Source organism: Nerophis ophidion, linkage group LG29, assembly GCF_033978795.1.
Source record: "Nerophis ophidion isolate RoL-2023_Sa linkage group LG29, RoL_Noph_v1.0, whole genome shotgun sequence".
NCBI lineage: Eukaryota > Metazoa > Chordata > Actinopteri > Syngnathiformes > Syngnathidae > Nerophis > Nerophis ophidion.
The window spans coordinates 28,007,915-28,030,356 of NC_084639.1; the positions used below are offsets into that span (position 1 = coordinate 28,007,915).

Here is a 22,442-nt window from a genome sequence, read left to right on the forward strand (position 1 = left end):
TAGTATTTGATACACAGCTAAATGCTCTTTATCCTGCTAACAGTTTGACTTCTTTTTACACTTAAAAAGCAGAATAAAGTTAGAAGAGAGCATTTGTGTCTGTGGAGAAAAGTGCACTTGTGTACATTTGTGTTTCTATTCCTGCACCACTAATTTGGGCTTTCATGTCAACAAGAACAGCCCAATTTGTGGTGGGAGTGGAGCCCCTCCCAGCATGTGTGCAGGGCAGCAATGAGCAAGGGGGGGTTGTCCTCCTCTACTTGTCCTGTGTGAAAAGTCTCTCTCCCACCACTTCTCTGCCGCTTCTCTCAAAGGTAAGAGCGCCCACTCCCACTCACTTTGCCAGCACACAAACTGCATTCTTCTTACTCCTCCTGCGTGTTGATTATTCACACAAACTTCTTTTTTCTTACTCTTGCATGTTTATTATTCACACAAACTTTGTCTTATTCTTGCATGTTGATTATTGACACACACTTTATTTGTCTTATTCTTTAAGTTGATTATTGACACAAACATTTTAGCAAAAAAAGGGCTCCTCAACTTGCACAACACTAAGAAAGATTATTCTTTTTCTTTGTGCTGCTACACAAACAATACATATGTTATTATTAATACACATTTATTATCATTAGTACAAAAGACAATAAAGTATTAGTAGTAGTAATACACTACACAATTCACTATTAGTAGTAGTAATACACTACACAATTCACTATTAGTAGTAGTAATACACTACACAATACACTATTAGTAGTAGTAGTACACTTTGTGATACACTATTAGTTGTAGTACACGTTACAATTCACTATTAGTAGTAGTAGTACACTATACAATACACTATTAGTCATAGTAATACACTACACAATACACTATTAGTAGTATTATTACACTATACAATACACTATTATTATTAGTAGTAGTAGTAGTAGTAGTACACTATGTGATACATTATTAGTAGTAGTACACTTTGTGATACACTATTAGTTGTAGTACACGTTACAATTCACTATTAGTAGTAGTAGTAGTACACTATACAATACACTATTAGTAGTAGTAATACACTACACAATACACTATTAGTAGTATTATTACACTATACAATACACTATTAGTAGTAGTAATACACTACACAATACACTATTAGTAGTATTATTACACTATACAATACACTATTAGTAGTAGTAATACACTACACAATACACTATTAGTAGTATTATTACACTATACAATACACTATTGTTAGTAGTAGTACTAGTAGTACACTTTGTGTTACACTATTAGTTGTAGTAGTACACTTTGTGTTACACTATTAGTAGTAGTAGTACACTATGTGATACACTATTAGTAGTAGTACACTTTACAATTCACTATTAGTAGTAGTAATACACTACACAATACACTATTAGTAGTATTATTACACTATACAATACACTATTATTATTAGTAGTAGTAGTAGTACACTTTGTGTTACACTATTAGTTGTAGTACACGTTACAATTCACTATTAGTAGTAGTATTACACTATACAATACACTATTAGTAGTAGTAATACACTACACAATACACTATTAGTAGTATTATTACACTATACAATACACTATTATTATTATTATTAGTAGTAGTAGTAGTACACTTTGTGTTACACTATTAGTTGTAGTAGTACACTATGTGATACATTATTAGTAGTAGTACACTTTGTGATACACTATTAGTTGTAGTACACGTTACAATTCACTATTAGTAGTAGTAGTAGTACACTATACAATACACTATTAGTAGTAGTAATACACTACACAATACACTATTAGTAGTATTATTACACTATACAATACACTATTAGTAGTAGTAATACACTACACAATACACTATTAGTAGTAGTAGTAGTACACTATACAATACACTATTAGTAGTAGTAATACACTACACAATACACTATTAGTAGTATTATTACACTATACAATACACTATTAGTAGTAGTAATACACTACACAATACACTATTAGTAGTATTATTACACTATACAATACACTATTAGTAGTAGTAATACACTACACAATACACTCTTAGTAGTATTATTACACTATACAATACACTATTGTTAGTAGTAGTACTAGTAGTACACTTTGTGTTACACTATTAGTTGTAGTAGTACACTTTGTGTTACACTATTAGTAGTAGTAGTACACTATGTGATACACTATTAGTAGTAGTACACTTTACAATTCACTATTAGTAGTAGTAGTACACTATACAATACACTATTAGTAGTAGTAATACACTACACAATACACTATTAGTAGTATTATTACACTATACAATACACTATTATTATTAGTAGTAGTAGTAGTACACTTTGTGTTACACTATTAGTTGTAGTACACGTTACAATTCACTATTAGTAGTAGTATTACACTATACAATACACTATTAGTAGTAGTAATACACTACACAATACACTATTAGTAGTATTATTACACTATACAATACACTATTATTATTATTATTAGTAGTAGTAGTAGTACACTTTGTGTTACACTATTAGTTGTAGTAGTACACTATGTGATACATTATTAGTAGTAGTACACTTTGTGATACACTATTAGTTGTAGTACACGTTACAATTCACTATTAGTAGTAGTAGTAGTACACTATACAATACACTATTAGTAGTAGTAATACACTACACAATACACTATTAGTAGTATTATTACACTATACAATACACTATTAGTAGTAGTAATACACTACACAATACACTATTAGTAGTATTATTACACTATACAATACACTATTGTTAGTAGTAGTAGTAGTAGTACACTTTGTGTTACACTATTAGTTGTAGTAGTACACTTTGTGTTACACTATTAGTTGTAGTAGTACACTATGTGATACACTATTAGTAGTAGTACACTTTACAATTCACTATTAGTAGTAGTAGTACACTATACAATACACTATTAGTAGTAGTAATACACTACACAATACACTATTAGTAGTATTATTACACTATACAATACACTATTAGTAGTAATAATACACTACACAATACACTATTAGTAGTATTATTACACTATACAATACACTATTATTAGTAGTAGTAGTAGTAGTACACTTTGTGTTACACTATTAGTTGTAGTACACGTTACAATTCACTATTAGTAGTAGTATTACACTATACAATACACTATTAGTAGTAGTAATACACTACACAATACACTATTAGTTGTATTATTACACTATACAATACACTATTATTATTATTAGTAGTAGTAGTAGTAGTACACTTTGTGTTACACTATTAGTTGTAGTAGTACACTGTGATACATTATTAGTAGTAGTACACTTTGTGATACACTATTAGTTGTAGTACACGTTACAATTCACTATTAGTAGTAGTAGTAGTACACTATACAATACACTATTAGTAGTAGTAATACACTACACAATACACTATTAGTAGTATTATTACACTATACAATACACTATTGTTAGTAGTAGTAGTAGTAGTACACTTTGTGTTACACTATTAGTTGTAGTAGTACACTTTGTGTTACACTATTAGTTGTAGTAGTACACTATGTGATACACTATTAGTAGTAGTACACGTTACAATTCACTATTAGTAGTAGTAGTACACTATACAATACACTATTAGTAGTAGTAATACACTACACAATACACTATTAGTAGTATTATTACACTATACAATACACTATTATTAGTAGTAGTGGTAGTACACTTTGTGTTACACTATTAGTTGTAGTACACTTTGTGATACACTATTAGTTGTAGTACACGTTACAATTCACTATTAGTAGTAGTAATACACTACACAATACACTAATAGTAGTATTATTACACTATACAATACACTATTATTATTAGTAGTAGTAGTAGTACACTTTGTGTTACACTATTGGTTGTAGTAGTACACTATGTGATACACTATTAGTAGTAGTACACTTTACAATTCACTATTAGTGAATTTTAAAGTGTACAATACACTATACAATACACTATACAATACACTATTAGTAGTAGTAGTACACTATACAATACACTATTATTATTAGTAGTAGTACACTATACAATAGATTATTAGTTGTAGTAGTACACTTTACAATTCACTATTATTAGCAGTAGTACACTATACAATACACTATTAGTAGTAGTAATAGTAGTACACTATACAATTCACTATTAGTAGTAGTAGTACACTATACAACACTATTAGTAGTAGTACTACACTACAATACACTATTAGTAGTAGTAGTACACTATAAAATACATTATTATTATTAGTAGTAGTACACTATAAAATACATTATTAGTAGTAGTAGTACACTATACAATACACTATTAGTAGTAGTACTACACTATACAACACACTATTAGTAGTAGTACTACACTATACAACACACTATTAGTAGTAGTACTACACTATACAACACACTATTAGTAGTAGTACTACACTACAATACACTAGTAGTATTAGTAGTGCACTATACAATACAATAATATATAAATACACTCAACGATACACTTATTATTTATTGATTGCACGTAAATATTATGAAGAGAGGAGGTGAGACAGGGGGGAGGCGGTGAGACAGGGGGAGGGAGGAGGTGAGACGGGGAGAGAGGAGGTGAGACAGGGGGAGGGAAGAGGTGAGACAGGGAGAGGGAGGAGGTGAGACAGGGGGAGAGAGGAGGTGAGACAGGGGGAGAGAGGAGGTGAGACAGGGAGAGGGAGGAGGTGAGACAGGGGGAGAGAGGAGGTGAGACAGGGAGAGGGAGGAGGTGAGACAGGGAGAGAGAGGAGGTGAGACAGGGAGAGGGAGGAGGTGAGACAGGGGGAGAGAGGAGGTGAGACAGGGGTAGAGAGGAGGTGAGACAGGGGGAGAGAGGAGGTGAGACAGGGGGAGAGAGGAGGTGAGACAGGGGAGGTGATGCATTCCTTAAATGAAGAGGAGAGAAAGAAGAAGACATTTTGTCTCAGCTTGTTGTTCACTCCCAAGTGAAGGAATGCAGGTTGCCATGGCGACCACCCAGCAGCTGTTCAAAGATGACTTCCTATAGTCTCAGACGTTCACTATCTTGTCTAATGTTGAAAAACAACATTTATTAGACATCTTTATTTCACTATCTTGTCTAATGTTGAAAAACAACATTTATTAGACATCTTTCTTTCACCATCTTGTCTAATGTTGAATATTGATTATATAATAATAACAATTATTAGACATCTTTATTCCAAAATGTCATTAACTTGCTTCAGTCACAAAGTCCCAAGTTTTCTTTGTGACTGTTTTGTTGTGGAGGTGGCAGGTGTGCTGCAAAGGATGCTGGGTAATGGCTTGCCAGTTGGAAGTCCCCTAAAGACCACTTAAAGTCTTGTGTGGGCGCCAAGCAGAGAGGGGGAGGGAGGAGGTGAGACCGGGGGAGGGAGGAGGTGAGACCGGGGGAGGGAGGAGGTGAGACTGGGGGAGGGAGGAGGTGAGACTGGGGGAGGGAGGAGGTGAGACTGGGAGAGGGAGGAGGTGAGACTGGGGGAGGGAGGAGGTGAGACCGGGGGAGGGAGGAGGTGAGACCAAGCGAGGGAGGAGGTGAGACTGGGGGAGGGAGGAGGTGAGACCAAGCGAGGGAGGAGGTGAGACTGGGGTAGGGAGGAGGTGAGACTGGGGGAGGGAGGAGGTGAGACCGGGGGAGGGGGGTAAGACCGGGGAAGGGTGGAGGTAAGACAGGGGGAGGGAGGATGTGAGACAGGGGAAGTGAGGAGGTGAGACCAGCTTACTGAATTGGTTGGAATTGGGGGTTAAATCACCCAAAATGATTCCTGGGCGTGCCCACCACTGCTGCCCACTGCTCCCCTCACCTCCCAGAGGGTTGAACAAGGCTGATGGGTCAAATGCTGAGAATAATTTTTCCACATCTAGTATGTGTGTGACAATCATTGCTACTTTAACTTTAACTTTGAATGTCTAACGTGGAAACTTTAGCTCAGGAGGCTTTTATTTTGTAGGAGTGCATGCAGGTGAGAGTGTGTGGGGCATGTGGGCGTGGCTTCAGGGAAAGTCACAGCAAGACTTGAAAGCATCTCAGGTTACTTGTTATTGTTACTTCTTCACTTCCTGCCTCAACTCCACACTCAAATATTCCTCTAGAAAGTTCTTTGAATGTTTCCTGGTGAGAACAAAAGAAGCTCGGAATTAAAGATGGTGGAAATCAATCCCAGCCGAGGAAGACTGAAGAATCCAGACTTGGATGGCACTGACTTCCTGTTTGCTGGATGTGGCCCACAGCAGGAAATGAGCGTGGCGGTATGGACCTTGTGGCAGAGCAGGAGAAAAGCTGTGTGGAGGCTCAGCAGCCAATCACATCCTCCCGCAGCAAAGAGCTCCTTATGAGACCCAGGGCAGGAAGTCTCCAAAAAAAACACGTCTCACGCGTGTCCCTCCAAGTCAAATATTCGTCCTTGTGGCACTCTTTGGAACTTTCCATCACCTTCTACACAGCAAGTCCACCTTGGAGGAGTCCAGGGTGCAGAGACCAACGCAGGGAGCCTCAGCTTGACTAATGAATATTTAATGGGGAATGGAACAAGTCCACCTTGGGGTCTTCATGTTGGCCCTGTGAGCTGGTCCTGTCCTGCCCTGTCATGTGGACTAGACCATACACCTTCATGGACCTGGGGCCTCATGGTCCTGTCCTGTCATGTGGACTAGACCACATACCTCCATGGACCTGGGGCCTGTCCTGTCCACACTTGAACTCTGGTCCACGCACGTGGACACACTTGGATCCTGGTCCACAAAGCTGGACACTTGGATCCTGGTCCACAAACCTGGACACACTTGGATCCTGTTCCACAAACCTGGACACACTTGGATCCTGGTCCACAAACCTGGACACACTTGGATCCTGGTCCACAAACCTGGACACACTTGGATCCTGGTCCACAAACCTGGACACACTTGGATCATGGTCCACAAACCTGGACACACTTGGATTCTGGTCCACAAACCTGGACACTCTTGGATCCTGGTCCACGAACCTGGACACTCTTGTTGACCTGCTATCATGCGTCTTTTAGCGTTAGCTGTTAACATGCTAACTTTATTTGAGCTAATTGTGCTGCAATACACCTTTTGAGTCATATAACTGACACATGCTAACTGTTAGCATGCTACCTTTTCACCTTTTTATGTAATTTTGCAGCTGTACAAGCTCAGAGTCATAACACATGCTAACTCTTAGCATATTGATGTTAGCATGCTAACATTATCCTGCTCCCTTGTTTTTACCTGTTTAGCTAAGTTGCCCGCTGTATACAATCAGAGTCATATAACCTGCTCCTACCCGACACATGCTAACATTAGCATGTTAAATCCTGCAGCCATACACCTGAGAGTCATATCAGTTGATAGTTGACACATGCTAACAGTTAGCATGTTGTACATGTGTGTCTGCAGACCTTTATGATGAAGGTGTGGATCGTCTTCCTCCTCTGCCTGGCAGGACACGCCATGGCTGCTCCTGTAAGTCCTCTCACTTCCTGTTTGGGAGCTGCACCTCAGACAATCACCTGTTTACTCTCACTCACTCACTCACTCACTCACTCACTCACTCACTCACTCACTCTCTCCCTCAGACTGAGGAGCAGCCAATGGATGAGGAGCTGGTGGTGGACGAGGTCCTGGTGGAAGATCCAGCTGAGGAGGTGAGTCATTATGCAGCCTCTACTTGCTGGTGATGATGTCATCGTGATGATGTCATTGTGATGATGATGTCATCAGTAGTCAAAGTGTTGTCATCAGAAAGAAGAGTTGATGAAGGTTCCTAGTAGGAGTGGACATGATGAAGAAGTGTTTCCTGCCATCCAAAGTTTATCAAACCAGGAGGAAGTACTACTACTTCTAATACTAATAGTACTAGTAGTACTACTTCTACTACTTCTAATACTAATAGTACTAGTACTATTACTTCTAATACTAATAGTACTAGTACTATTACTTTTAATACTAATAGTACTAGTAGTACTACTGGTACTACGACTTCTAATATAGTAATAATACTAATAGTACCACTAGTACTCCCACTTCTAATACTAGTATTAATAGTAATAGTACAAATAGTACTACTACTTCAATACTAGTACTAATACTACTATTACTAGTAGTACTACTTATAATACTAATAGTACTAGTAGTATTACTTCTACTACTTCTAATACTAATAGTACTAGTACTACTACTTCTAATACTAATAGTACTAGTAGTACTACTGGTACTACTACTTCTAATAGTAGTAATAATACTAATAGTACCACTAGTACTCCTACTTCTAATACTAGTATTAATAGTACTAGTACTAATAGTACTACTACTTCAATACTAGTACTAATACTACTATTACTAGTACTACTACTTCTAATACTAATAGTACTACTACTAAGTAGTGGTAGTGTTGAACAACAAAAGCCACAACACAACAACATAAAGTCATAAAACAAGAACATAATATTATAAAAAAAACAACATAAAGTTATGAAACAACAACATGAAGCTAAAACACAACAACATAAAGCTAAAACACCACAACATTAAGCTAAACTACAACATAAGCCAAAAAACAACATAAAGTTATAAAACAACAACATAATGTTATAAAACACAAAGTTATAAAACAACCACACAAAGTTATAAAACACAAACAAAGTTATAAAACAAAAACGTAAAGTTTTAAAACAAAGACATAAAGTTATAAAACAGAAACATAAAATTATAAAACAAAAACATTAAGTTATAAAACAACAATATAAAGTTATAAAACAACAATATAAAGTTAAATACAACAACAACAAAGTTAAAAACAGCAACATAAAGTTATAAAACAACAACATAGAGTTATGAAACAACATCATAAAGTTATAAAAGAACAACATAAAGTTATGAAACAACATAAAGTTATGAAACAACATAGTTATGAAACAACAACATAAGCTAAAACACAACAACATAAAGCTAAAGAACAACATTAAGTTATAAAACAACAACATAATGTTATAAAACACAAAGGTATGAAACAACAACATACAGTTATAAAACAACAACATAATGTTATAAAAAAAACATAATGTTATGAAACAACAACATAATGTTATAAAACTCAAAGTTATGAAACAACAACATAATGTTATAAAAAACATAATGTTATGAAACAAATACATAAAGTTATTAAATAACATAAAGCTAAAACACAACAACATAAAGCTAAAACACAGCTACATAAAGCTAAAATACAACAACATAAGCCAAAAGACAACATAAAGTTATAAAACAACAACATAAGTCATATCAAGACTGACCTAGAGGTGATGGTTGCCAGACATCATAGTGGGAGTGTTGGCTTCTAAAGGTGGTTGCCAGACATCATAGTGTGAGTGTTGGCTTCTAAAGGTGGTTGCCAGACATCATAGTGTGAGTGTTGCCTTGTAAAGGTGGTTGCCAGACATCATAGTGTGAGTGTTGGCTTCTAAAGGTGGTTGCCAGACATCATAGTGTGAGTGTTGGCTTCTAAAGGTGGTTGCCAGACATCATAGTGTGAGTGTTGGCTTCTAAAGGTGGTTGCCAGACATCATAGTGTGAGTGTTGCCTTCTAAAGGTGGTTGCCAGACATCACAGTGTGAGTGTTGGCTTCTAAAGGTGGTTGCCAGACATCATAGTGTGAGTGTTGGCTTCTAAAGGTGGTTGCCAGACATCATAGTGTGAGTGTTGGCTTCTAAAGGTGGTTGTCAGACATCATAGTGTGAGTGTTGGCTTCTAAAGGTGGTTGCCAGACATCACAGTGTGAGTGTTCGCTTCTAAAGGTGGTTGCCAGACATCAAAGTGTGAGTGTTGGCTTCTAAAGGTGGTTGCCAGACATCATAGTGTGAGTGTTGGCTTCTAAAGGTGGTTGCCAGACATCATAGTGTGAGTATTGGCTTGTAAAGGTGGTTGCCAGACATCATAGTGTGAGTGTTGGCTTCCAAAGGTGGTTGCCAGACATCACAGTGTGAGTGTTGGCTTCTAAAGGTGATTGCCAGACATCATAGTGTGAGTGTTGGCTTGTAAAGGTGGTTGCCAGACATCATAGTGAGTGTTGGGTTGTAAAGGTGGTTGCCAGACATCATTGTGTGAGTGTTGGCTTCTAAAGGTGGTTGCCAGACATCATAGTGTGAGTGTTGGCTTCTAAAGGTGGTTGCCAGACATCATAGTGTGAGTGTTGGCTTCTAAAGGTGGTTGCCAGACATCATAGTGTGAGTGTTGCCTTGTAAAGGTGGTTGCCAGACATCATAGTGTGAGTGTTGGCTTCTAAAGGTGGTTGCCAGACATCATAGTGTGAGTGTTGGCTTCTAAAGGTGGTTGCCAGACATCATAGTGTGAGTGTTGGCTTCTAAAGGTGGTTGCCAGACATCATAGTGTGAGTGTTGCCTTCTAATGGTTGTTGCCAGACATCACAGTGTGAGTGTTGGCTTCTAAAGGTGGTTGCCAGACATCATAGTGTGAGTGTTGGCTTCTAAAGGTGGTTGCCAGACATCATAGTGTGAGTGTTGGCTTCTAAAGGTGGTTGTCAGACATCATAGTGTGAGTGTTGGCTTCTAAAGGTGGTTGCCAGACATCACAGTGTGAGTGTTCGCTTCTAAAGGTGGTTGCCAGACATCAAAGTGTGAGTGTTGGCTTCTAAAGGTGGTTGCCAGACATCATAGTGTGAGTGTTGGCTTCTAAAGGTGGTTGCCAGACATCATAGTGTGAGTCTTGGCTTGTAAAGGTGGTTGCCAGACATCATAGTGTGAGTGTTGGCTTCCAAAGGTGGTTGCCAGACATCACAGTGTGAGTGTTGGCTTCTAAAGGTGGTTGCCAGACATCATAGTGTGAGTGTTGGCTTGTAAAGGTGGTTGCCAGACATCATAGTGAGTGTTGGGTTGTAAAGGTGGTTGCCAGACATCATAGTGTGAGTGTTGGCTTCTAAAGGTGGTTGCCAGACATCATAGTGTGAGTGTTGGCTTCTAAAGGTGGTTGCCAGACATCATAGTGTGAGTGTTGGCTTGTAAAGGTGGTTGCCAGACATCATAGTGTGAGTGTTGGCTTCTAAAGGTGGTTGCCAGACATCATAGTGTGAGTGTTGCCTTGTAAAGGTGGTTGCCAGACATCATAGTGTGAGTGTTGGCTTCTAAAGGTGGTTGCCAGACATCATAGTGTGAGTGTTGGCTTCTAAAGGTGGTTGCCAGACATCATAGTGTGAGTGTTGGCTTCTAAAGGTGGTTGCCAGACATCATAGTGTGAGTGTTGCCTTCTAAAGGTGGTTGCCAGACATCACAGTGTGAGTGTTGGCTTCTAAAGGTGGTTGCCAGACATCATAGTGTGAGTGTTGGCTTCTAAAGGTGGTTGCCAGACATCATAGTGTGAGTGTTGGCTTCTAAAGGTGGTTGTCAGACATCATAGTGTGAGTGTTGGCTTCTAAAGGTGGTTGCCAGACATCACAGTGTGAGTGTTCGCTTCTAAAGGTGGTTGCCAGACATCAAAGTGTGAGTGTTGGCTTCTAAAGGTGGTTGCCAGACATCATAGTGGGAGTGTTGGCTTCTAAAGGTGGTTGCCAGACATCACAGTGTGAGTGTTCGCTTCTAAAGGTGGTTGCCAGACATCAAAGTGTGAGTGTTGGCTTCTAAAGGTGGTTGCCAGACATCATAGTGGGAGTGTTGGCTTCTAAAGGTGGTTGCCAGACATCATAGTGTGAGTGTTGGCTTCCAAAGGTGGTTGCCAGACATCACAGTGTGAGTGTTGGCTTCTAAAGGTGGTTGCCAGACATCACAGTGTGAGTGTTGGCTTCTAAAGGTGGTTGCCAGACATCACAGTGTGAGTGTTGGCTTGTAAAGGTGGTTGCCAGACATCATAGTGAGTGTTGGGTTGTAAAGGTGGTTGCCAGACATCATAGTGTGAGTGTTGGCTTCTAAAAGTGGTTGCCAGACATCATAGTGTGAGTGTTGGCTTCTAAAGGTGGTTGCCAGACATCATAGTGTGAGTGTTGCCTTCTAAAGGTGGTTGCCAGACATCATAGTGTGAGTGTTGCCTTCTAAAGGTGGTTGCCAGACATCATAGTGGGAGTGTTGGCTTCTAAAGGTGGTTGCCAGACATCACAGTGTGAGTGTTCGCTTCTAAAGGTGGTTGCCAGACATCAAAGTGTGAGTGTTGGCTTCTAAAGGTGGTTGCCAGACATCATAGTGGGAGTGTTGGCTTCTAAAGGTGGTTGCCAGACATCATAGTGTGAGTGTTGGCTTCCAAAGGTGGTTGCCAGACATCACAGTGTGAGTGTTGGCTTCTAAAGGTGGTTGCCAGACATCACAGTGTGAGTGTTGGCTTCTAAAGGTGGTTGCCAGACATCATAGTGTGAGTGTTGGCTTCTAAAGGTGGTTGCCAGACATCATAGTGAGTGTTGGGTTGTAAAGGTGGTTGCCAGACATCATAGTGTGAGTGTTGGCTTCTAAAGGTGGTTGCCAGACATCATAGTGTGAGTGTTGGCTTCTAAAGGTGGTTGCCAGACATCATAGTGTGAGTGTTGCCTTCTAAAGGTGGTTGCCAGACATCATAGTGTGAGTGTTGCCTTCTAAAGGTGGTTGCCAGACATCATAGTGTGAGTGTTGGGTTGTAAAGGTGGTTGCCAGACATCATAGTGTGAGTGTTGCCTTCAAAAGGTGGTTGCCAGACATCATAGTGTGAGTGTTGGGTTGTAAAGGTGGTTGCCAGACATCATAGTGTGAGTGTTGCCTTCTAAAGGTGGTTGCCAGACATCATAGTGTGAGTGTTGGCTTGTAAAGGTGGTTGCCAGACATCATAGTGTGAGTGTTGGCTTGTAAAGGTGGTTGCCAGACATCATAGTGTGAGTGTTGGCTTCTAAAGGTGGTTGCCAGACATCATAGTGTGAGTGTTGGCTTCTAAAGGTGGTTGCCAGACATCATAGTGTGAGTGTTGGCTTCTAAAGGTGGTTGCCAGACATCATAGTGTGAGTGTTGGGTTGTAAAGGTGGTTGCCAGACATCATAGTGTGAGTGTTGGCTTCTAAAGGTGGTTGCCAGACATCATAGTGTGAGTGTTGGCTTCTAAAGGTGGTTGCCAGACATCATAGTGTGAGTGTTGGCTTCTAAAGGTGGTTGCCAGACATCATAGTGTGAGTGTTGCCTTCAAAAGGTGGTTGCCAGACATCATAGTGTGAGTGTTGCCTTCACATATACTCCTAACGACGGCCATTTTGCTGCCACTGTGCCAGGGAAGAACCTTCTGGAAGTGGTCCAGTTTGAGCTCAGCACTCAGCAGCAATAAAAGCTTCTTTGTTGTCGCCACTGAAACTCCCCTTGGAACATTCCACAGTGGGAGTGTAATCCCACTGGCACTCTGACCTTTGACCCTCTGCGTCTCACAGGAGGTGGAGGTCGGGGCCAACCCCGTGCAGGTGGAGATTGGAGAGTTTGACGAGGCCATCGAGGTCGAAGAAGATGTTGAAGACGACGTTGCCGAGGGTGAGCACACACACACACACACACACACACACACACACACACATGTTATTACCAACAAGACAATTAATAACACAAAGACATTCGTTTCCCTGACAACATTGAGGTGTCATGTGACCACTGCCAAGGCTCCTCCCTTCTGTAATCAACTACCACTCTGAGGTGGGAGGGAGGAGGTGAGCCCAGGAGAGGGGGGAGGTGAGACTGGGGGTGGGGGGAGGAGGTGAGACCAGGAGAGGGAGGAGGTGAGACAGAGAAAGAGAGAAGGTGAGACCGGGGAAGGGAGGAGGTGAGACTAGGAGAGAGAGAAGGTGAGACTGGGGGAGGGATGAGTGAGACTGGGGGAGGGAGGAGGTGAGACCAGGAGAGGAAGGAGTTGAGACAGGGAAAGAGAGAAGGTGAGACAGAGGAAGAGAGGAGGTGAGACAGGGGGAGGGAGGAGGTGAGACTGGGGGAGCGGGGAGGAGGTGAGACCAAGGGATGGAGGAGGTGAGACCAGGAGAGGGAGGAGGTGAGACCAGGAGAGGGAGGATGTGAGACAGGGAAAGAGAGGAGGTGAGACAGAGGAAGAGAGGAGGTGAGACAGGGGGAGGGAGGAGATGAGACTAGGAGAGGGAGGAGGTGAGACCAGGAGAGGGAGGAGGTGAGACCAGGAGTGGGAGGAGGTGAGACCTGAGAGGGAAGAGGTGAGACCAGGAGAGGGAGGAGGTGAGACCAGGAAAGGTCGGAGGTGAGACAGGGGGAGAGGGGAGGTGAGACAGGGGGAGGGAGGAGGTGAGACTAGGAGAGGGAGGAGGTGAGACCAGGAGTGGGAGGAGGTGAGACCTGAGAGGGAAGAGGTGAGACCAGGAGAGGGAGGAGGTGAGACCAGGAAAGGTCGGAGGTGAGACAGGGGGAGAGGGGAGGTGAGACAGGGGGAGGGAGGAGGTGAGAGCACAAGCACAAGCTAACAATTAGCACAGGCAGGTGGAGTGAGGAGGTGTGTGACCAGTCTTGCTGCCAGCGTGCCATGACGTCATCATGAACGTGTGTGTGTGTGCGTGTGAGCAGACCTGTGCCAGCAGCACCAGTGCAAGAAGGGCAAGGTGTGTGAGTTGGACGACAGCAACACCCCCATGTGTGTGTGCCAGGACGCCTCCACCTGCCCCCCCGCAGAGGGACTCTTTGAGCACGTGAGTCCGCCCCCTTCCCTTCCTGCCAGCCTTTCACAATAAAAGTCTGACTGCTGTGCTGGCGTGCAGGTTTGTGGCACGGACAACAAGACCTACGACACCTCCTGCCACTTCTTTGCCACCAAGTGCACGCTGGAGGGCACCAAGAAGGGCCACAAGCTGCACCTGGACTACATCGGCCCCTGCAAAGGTGAGCTGGCCAGCTGTGATGATCACTACATACACTAGCATCCATCCATCATCCATCCATCCATCCATCCATCATCCATCCATCATCCATCCATCTATCCACTCTCAATGTCATCATGGCTCACCTGTGGAGGTGTGCTCTCATCTTCTGAGTAACACATTTGTAGCACAGGATGATCAATATATTAGCATGCATCCATCCCATTCACCCATTCATCATCATCCATCATCTGTCCACCTATCCATCATCCATCCATCCACCCATCCATCCTTCATCCACCCATCCACATTTAATTAAATACTTAGTGAAAAATTCAATTAAACACTTAGTTAAACGTTTATTAAAAATCTTTGTTAAACATTTAATTAAATACTTAGTTAAACGTTTATTTAAAACTTAATAAAACATTTAATTAAACTCTTAGTTAAACATTTAATTAAACACTTAGTTAAACATTTATTAAAAACTTAGTTAAATATTTAATTAAAACTTAATAAAACATTTAATTAAACACTTAGTTAAACATTTAATCAAACACTTAATTAAACATTTATTAAACACTTAGTTAAACATTTAATCAAACACTTAGTTAAACATTTATTAAAAACTTAGTTAAACATTTAATTAAAACTTAATAAAACATTTAATTAAACTCTTAGTTAAACATTTAATTAAAAACTTAATTAAACATTTAATTAAACACTTAGTTAAACATGTAATTAAATATTTAAATAAACATTTAATCAAACACTTAGTTAAACATTTATTAAAAACTTAGTTAAACATTTAATTAAAAACTTAATTAAACATTTAATTAAACACTTAGTTAAACATTTAATTAAATATTTAAATAAACATTTAATCAAACACTTAGTTAAACATTTATTAAAAATTAAGTCAAACATTTAATTAAACACTTAGTTTAATATTTAGTCAACATTTAATAAACACTTAGTTGAACATTTAATTAACCACTTAATTAAACATTTAATTAAACATTGACTTAAACACTTAAACATTTAATTAAATACTTAGTGAAACATTCAATTAAACACTTAGTTAAACGTTTATTAAAAAACTTAGTTAAACATTTAATTAAATACTTAGTTAAACATTTATTTAAAACTTAGTTAAACATTTAATTAAAAACGTAATAAAACATTTAATTAAACTCTTAGTTAAACATTTAATTAAAAACTTAATTAAACATTTAATTAAACACTTAGTTAAACATTTAATTAAATATTTAAATAAACATTTAATCAAACACTTAGTTAAACATTTATTAAAAATTAAGTCAAACATTTAATTAGACACTTAGTTAAACATTTAATTAAACACTTAGTTAAACATCTAATTAAACACTTAGTTAAACATTTAATTAAACACTTAGTTAAACATTTAATTAAACACTTAGTTAAACATTTAATTAAACACTTAGTTAAACATCTAATTAAACACTTAGTTAAACATTTAATTAAACACTTAGTTAAACATTTAATTAAACACTTAGTTAAACATCTAATTAAACACTTAGTTAAACATTTAATTAGACACTTAGTTAAACATTTAATTAAACACTTAGTTTAATATTTAGTCAAAATTTAATAAACACTTAGTTGAACATTTAATTAACCACTTAATTAAACATGTAATTAAACATTGACTTAAACACGTCACACAAAAAGACAAAACACGCTGACTTCCTGGAAGCACGCCACTTTGGGTGGACCATGTGACCCAGCAGCTGGGTGGGCGGAGTCAACACAGGATGTGTTGAGACTGGCCCACTGGCAGGAAGTGTGGAGGCAGCAGCAGGCTGGCAGGGATCAAGTGGAGATCAGGCAGGAGAACATGTCACCTTATGACATCAGTAGTTGTGTCTTTGTTGTTTCTCCAAAATAAAAGCCTTGATGAGTTGTGTGTTTGTTGTTTCTCCAAAATAAAAGTCTTGATGAGTTGTGTGTTTGTTGTTTCTCCAAAATAAAAGTCTTGATGAGTTATGTGTGTGTTGCAGACATCGAGCCCTGCCTGGATAACGAGCTGAAGGAGTTCCCTCTGCGCATGAGGGACTGGTTGAAGAATGTTCTGGTGACTTTGTACGAGCGTGACCAGGACAACAACCTGCTGTCTGAGAAGCAGAAGCTGAGGGTGAACATTTTTACAAGCTTGACTTTCCCACTCCACTAACTACAAAGTAACAAGTCAGTTAGACACTTGCAAGGATCTCAGCAGTGCAGTGCCTACTTGGTACTTCATTGCTACTTACTTGGTACCTACTTGGTACTTGTTTTCAGCCACTGAAAGACTAGAAGTAACAAGTCAGACACTTGGAAGGATTTCAGCAGTACAGTACCTACTTGGTACCTAATTGGTACTTACTTGGTACCTACTTGGTGCTTGTGTTCATCCAGTCAAAGACTAAAAGCAACATGTCAATTAGACACTTGAAAGGATCTCAGCAGTACAGTACACTTAGTACTTACTTGGTACCTACTTTGTACTTACTTGGTATTTACTTTGTACCTGCTTGGTACTAACTTGGTACTTACTTGGTACTTACTTACTACATACTTAGTGCCTACTTAGTACCTACTTGGTACTTAATTGGTACTTACTTGGTACTTAATGCTTACTTGGCACCTACTTGGTACTTAGTACTTACTTAGTACCTACTTGGTACTTGTGTTTATCCAGTCAAAGACGAAAAGTAACAAGTCAGTTAGACACTTGGAAGGATCTCAGCAGTACAGTACATTTGGTACTTACTTGGTACCTACTTGGTACTTGTTTTCAGCCACTGAAAGACTAGAAGTAACAAGTCAGACACTTGGAAGGATTTCAGCAGTACAGTACCTACTTGGTACCTAATTGGTACTTACTTGGTACCTACTTGGTGCTTGTGTTCATCCAGTCAAAGACTAAAAGCAACATGTCAATTAGACACTTGAAAGGATCTCAGCAGTACAGTACACTTAGTACTTACTTGGTACCTACTTTGTACTTACTTGGTATTTACTTTGTACCTGCTTGGTACTAACTTGGTACTTACTTGGTACTTACTTACTACATACTTAGTGCCTACTTAGTACCTACTTGGTACTTAATTGGTACTTACTTGGTACTTAATGCTTACTTGGCACCTACTTGGTACTTAGTACTTACTTAGTACCTACTTGGTACTTGTGTTTATCCAGTCAAAGACGAAAAGTAACAAGTCAGTTAGACACTTGGAAGGATCTCAGCAGTACAGTACATTTGGTACTTACTTGGTACCTACTTGGTACTTAATTATTACTTACTTGGTATTTACTTTGTACCTGCTTGGTTCTAACTTGGTACTTACTTGGTACTTGGTACTTACTTACTACTTACTTAGTACCTACTTGGTACTTACTTGGTACTTAGTACTTACTTGGCACCTACTTGGTACTTAGTACTTACTTAGTACATACTTGGTACTTGTGTTCATCCAGTCAAAGACTAAAAGTAACAAGTCAGACACTTGGAAGGATCTCAGCAGTACAGTACACTTGGTACTTACTTTGTACTTACTTTGTACCTGTTTATTACTAACTTGGTACTTACTTGGTACTTACTTTGTACCTGCTTATTACTAACTTGGTACTTACTTGGTACTTACTTACGACTTACTTAGTACCTACTTGGTACTTAATTGGTTCTTACTTGGTACTTAGTATTTACTTGGTACCTACTTGTTACTTGTGTTCATCCACTGAAAGACTAAAAGTAACAAGTCAATTAGACACTCTGTAGGATTGCAGCAGTACAGTACACTTACTACTCACTTGGTACCTACTTGGTACTTGAGTGTATGCATTTTAACAGTTCAGTTGTGTCCATTGCAATATTTATCGTATTTTCTGGACTATAGAGCGAACTATATAAGCCACGGCCACAAAATTTCTGATTTAGTGGGCGTGGGCTCAATTGGGTAAGTGCTGGTTTCTGATCAAACAAAACAGAAGTCATGGTCATGGACCCACTAGCTGTGCAAGCTAGCTCTCCAATCAGCTAGACAGACTCAATAACTCCACACCGACGTGTTGGTGAATTTACTGAAGAATTTGTGAAAGTGAAACAATACAAAAAGAATGCCATTGTAAGTCAATAGTAAACATATTAGCTAATGACGCTATCTTCATTACTTTACGATAGTAGGTACACATATGCATGAAAACACTCTTACAGACATCACACATGGGACACTTTAGTAAGTAAAACATGTTTTAGTTATATTGTAAAACTTCCAAACGTCGCATGGTGCGATGAATGAAGAATCCATATGAGTAGTAACGCTATGGACGGAGTGATAGTTCTACTTCCGGTTGAAAGCACTAAATAGAAGGACACAGCATCAGCACCTATGAGTTAACTTGTCCAACAATTTGCTTTTTTAAAACTATTTGCACTATGGCCATCATCGAATAAAAACCCATAAAGTAGCCGCAGGGGTCAAAGTGTAGGAAAAAAAAGTAGCAAATGATCTTCTGGAACGCATGCCAGCCACTGCTTCACCACGTGTTGAAGTTGGCGCTAGTAGCCAAGATGGCCGTCAGGATGACGTGACTTGTGGTTGGCGTTCAGGTGAAGAAGATCTACGAGAACGAGAAGAGGCTGCAGGCCGGCGAGCATTCTCTGGACCTGCTGGCGCACGACTTTGTGAAGAACTACAACATGTACATCTTCCCCGTGCACTGGCAGTTCGGACAACTGGACCAGCACCCCGCCGACGGGTAGGAGCGGCCGCCGCCGCCGCCGTCCTCCCCGCCGTGACGCTGACGTGTCTTTGTGGGCAGGTACCTGACCCACGGCGAGCTGGCCCCCCTGCGCGCCCCCCTCCTTCCCATGGAGCATTGCACCACGCGCTTCTTCGAGGCGTGCGACGCCGACAGCGACAAGTACATCGCCCTGGAGGAGTGGGCCGCCTGTTTCGGCATCAAGGAGCGTGAGTATCTGCCGCCGCCACTTCCTGCTTCTGCGGCGGGCTGATGTCTGATCATGTGCCCGCAGAGGACGTGGACCAGGACCTGGTCATCTAAGCTCCGCCCATCAGCAGCAGGGCCGCAGCTAGTCGCTTGTTTGGGACCAGGTGCTAAATCATCCAGAAACATTTGGTATACCACTAAAAGTAAACCTTGTATTAACCCCTTCAGCCCTTCTTGATGTAAATGTCTTTTTATTTTGAAACTTTCACTCCCACTTTCACTAAACAAAAGTGTACTTTGGAAAGAAATAGCTGCCAATAAAATCCTGTGCTTTGCTCTCTACTGCGTCACCCGTGTCGTGTTGCGTGGTCGCCATGGAGACGCCTGTCCAAATAAAGACTGAAGTGTTCTCATGTGGCAGGAGATGGTCCATGTCGGGGTGTCCTCACTTTTTCACTCGGTGCCAAACCTAAATGTGTGTGTGTACTTTCTTTTGTGGCCAAAAAGCTCCATTTTTGTTTCATCTGACCACAGAACTTTCCTCCAGAAGCTCTTATCTTTGTCCATGTGCTGTCAGATGAAACAAAAATGGAGCTGTTTGGCCACAATACCCAGCAATATGTTTGGAGGAGAAAAGGTGAGGGCTGTAATCCCAGGAACACCATGCATACCGTCAATCATGGTGGTGGTAGTATTATGCTCTGGGCCTGTTTTGCTGCCAATGGAACTGCTGCTTTAAATGGGACAATTGATTATGGCTCTACTGAAAATGTGAGCACATGTGTTGGGTCAAAAGTATACATACAGCAATGTTAATATTTGCTTACAAGTCCTTTGGCAAGTTTCACTGCAATAAGGCGCTTTTGAGTCAAACAGGTCAATTTGTGTTTCATCTGACATCACATGGACAAAGATAAGACCTAACTGAGGAAAGTTCTCTGGTCAGATGAAACAAAAATGGAGCTCCTTGGCCACAATACCCAGCAATATGTTTGGACTTTTGACCCAGCAGATTTGCTCACATTTTCAATAGAGACATAATAAATTCATAAAAGAAGCAAACTTCATGAATGTTTTTTATGAGCAACAAGTATGTGCTCCAATCACTACATCACAAAAAAAAATAAGAGTTGTAGAAATGATTGGAAACTCAAGACAGCCATGACATCACGTTCTTTACACGTGTATGTACACTTTTAATTGTGACTATATAAATATATGTATATATATATATATATATATATATATATATATATATATATATATATAGGCCCTGTGATGAGGTGGCGACTTGTCCAGGTTGTACCCTGCCTTCCGCCCAAAATGAAGCTGAGATAGGCTCCAGCGACCCCCCTTGAACCTGAAAGGGACAAGCCATAAAAAATGGATGGATATATATATATATATATATATATATATATATATATATATATATATATATATATATATATATATATATATACACACACATATATACGTATATATATACATATATATATATATACATATATATATTCCACGGATAAGCAGAAGATGGATGGATGTGTGTGTATATATATGTATATATTTATATATATGTGTGTACATATATATATATGTTTTTTTGTGTGTATATATATATTTTTTTTTTTGTTTGTGTATATATATATATATATATATATATATACATATATATATATATATATATATATATATATATATATATATATATATGTATATGTATGTATATATACATATATATGGACTTACAAATGTTCTGACAAAGTTGGATATTCGTGTCCAACGACGTCAAAGTATCAAATCATAAGGTCATTTGGTCTTTTACATGAGTAATACATTGTACATTATATATATATATATATATATATATATATACATATGTGTAATGTGTATATAATTGTTATTATTTTTCAGATTTTTTTTTTTAAACAGCGTTAATTTGAGTTATTTTACAGTGTGGATGCCTCATAGGTGGTGCTTTGCCTCAAATCCTTAGTGCCAGGTTTTGTTTTTGCTTTGTTATTGTCAATAGTGCTGTGTGTGTGTGTGTGTGTGTGTGTGTGTGTGTGTGTGTGTGTGTGTGTGTGCGTGTGTGTGTGTGTGTGTGTGTGTGTGTGTGTGTGTGTATTTTCTTCTCTTCTCTTCTTCTGTTATTGTATTTTTGTGTTTTGTTTTGTACAGCACTTTATGCTTGCCACTTGCCTTTGCATGAAAAGTGCTATATAAATAATTTCATATTATTTACCCCCCTCGCGCCCGACTGAGCCAGCAGCCCTTTGGGCCGATCCTTGTCCCGAAGTCACCCATCTTGTCCTAACATGCCAGAGGCTGTTTACCTTGGACAGCTGCAGATGCAGGTATGCGGTAGTGGCAAAAACAATAATAATAAAGTCAATGTTTTATGATACCTTTTATATAACGAAGGCTTCAATTACTTCACAGTAAATATTCCACTTTAAAAAAAAAAGTGGGTTGTAATGTTGCATATTTTGTGTTTTTGCCATAAATTACATGGTTTTATTGAACACAAAGGGTATAAAACAAACATAAAAACAAAAATTAAAACTTTATATCGACAGA

The 22,442-nt window shown here is 39.3% G+C and overlaps 1 protein-coding gene across 1 annotated transcript; it reads left to right on the forward strand.

Moving 5' to 3' along the window:
- Positions 1-226: 226 nt before the first annotated feature.
- On the forward strand, positions 227-20,204 carry sparc (secreted protein, acidic, cysteine-rich (osteonectin)). The gene is made up of 10 exons (XM_061891917.1): positions 227-314; positions 7,476-7,541; positions 7,655-7,723; positions 13,458-13,554; positions 14,602-14,723; positions 14,793-14,913; positions 16,931-17,064; positions 19,522-19,670; positions 19,734-19,882; positions 19,948-20,204. The coding sequence occupies exons 2-10, from the start codon at positions 7,482-7,484 to the stop codon at positions 19,974-19,976; spliced, it is 930 nt and encodes a 309-aa protein (XP_061747901.1). The 5' UTR covers positions 227-314; positions 7,476-7,481; the 3' UTR covers positions 19,977-20,204.
- The last annotated feature ends 2,238 nt before the right edge of the window (positions 20,205-22,442 follow it).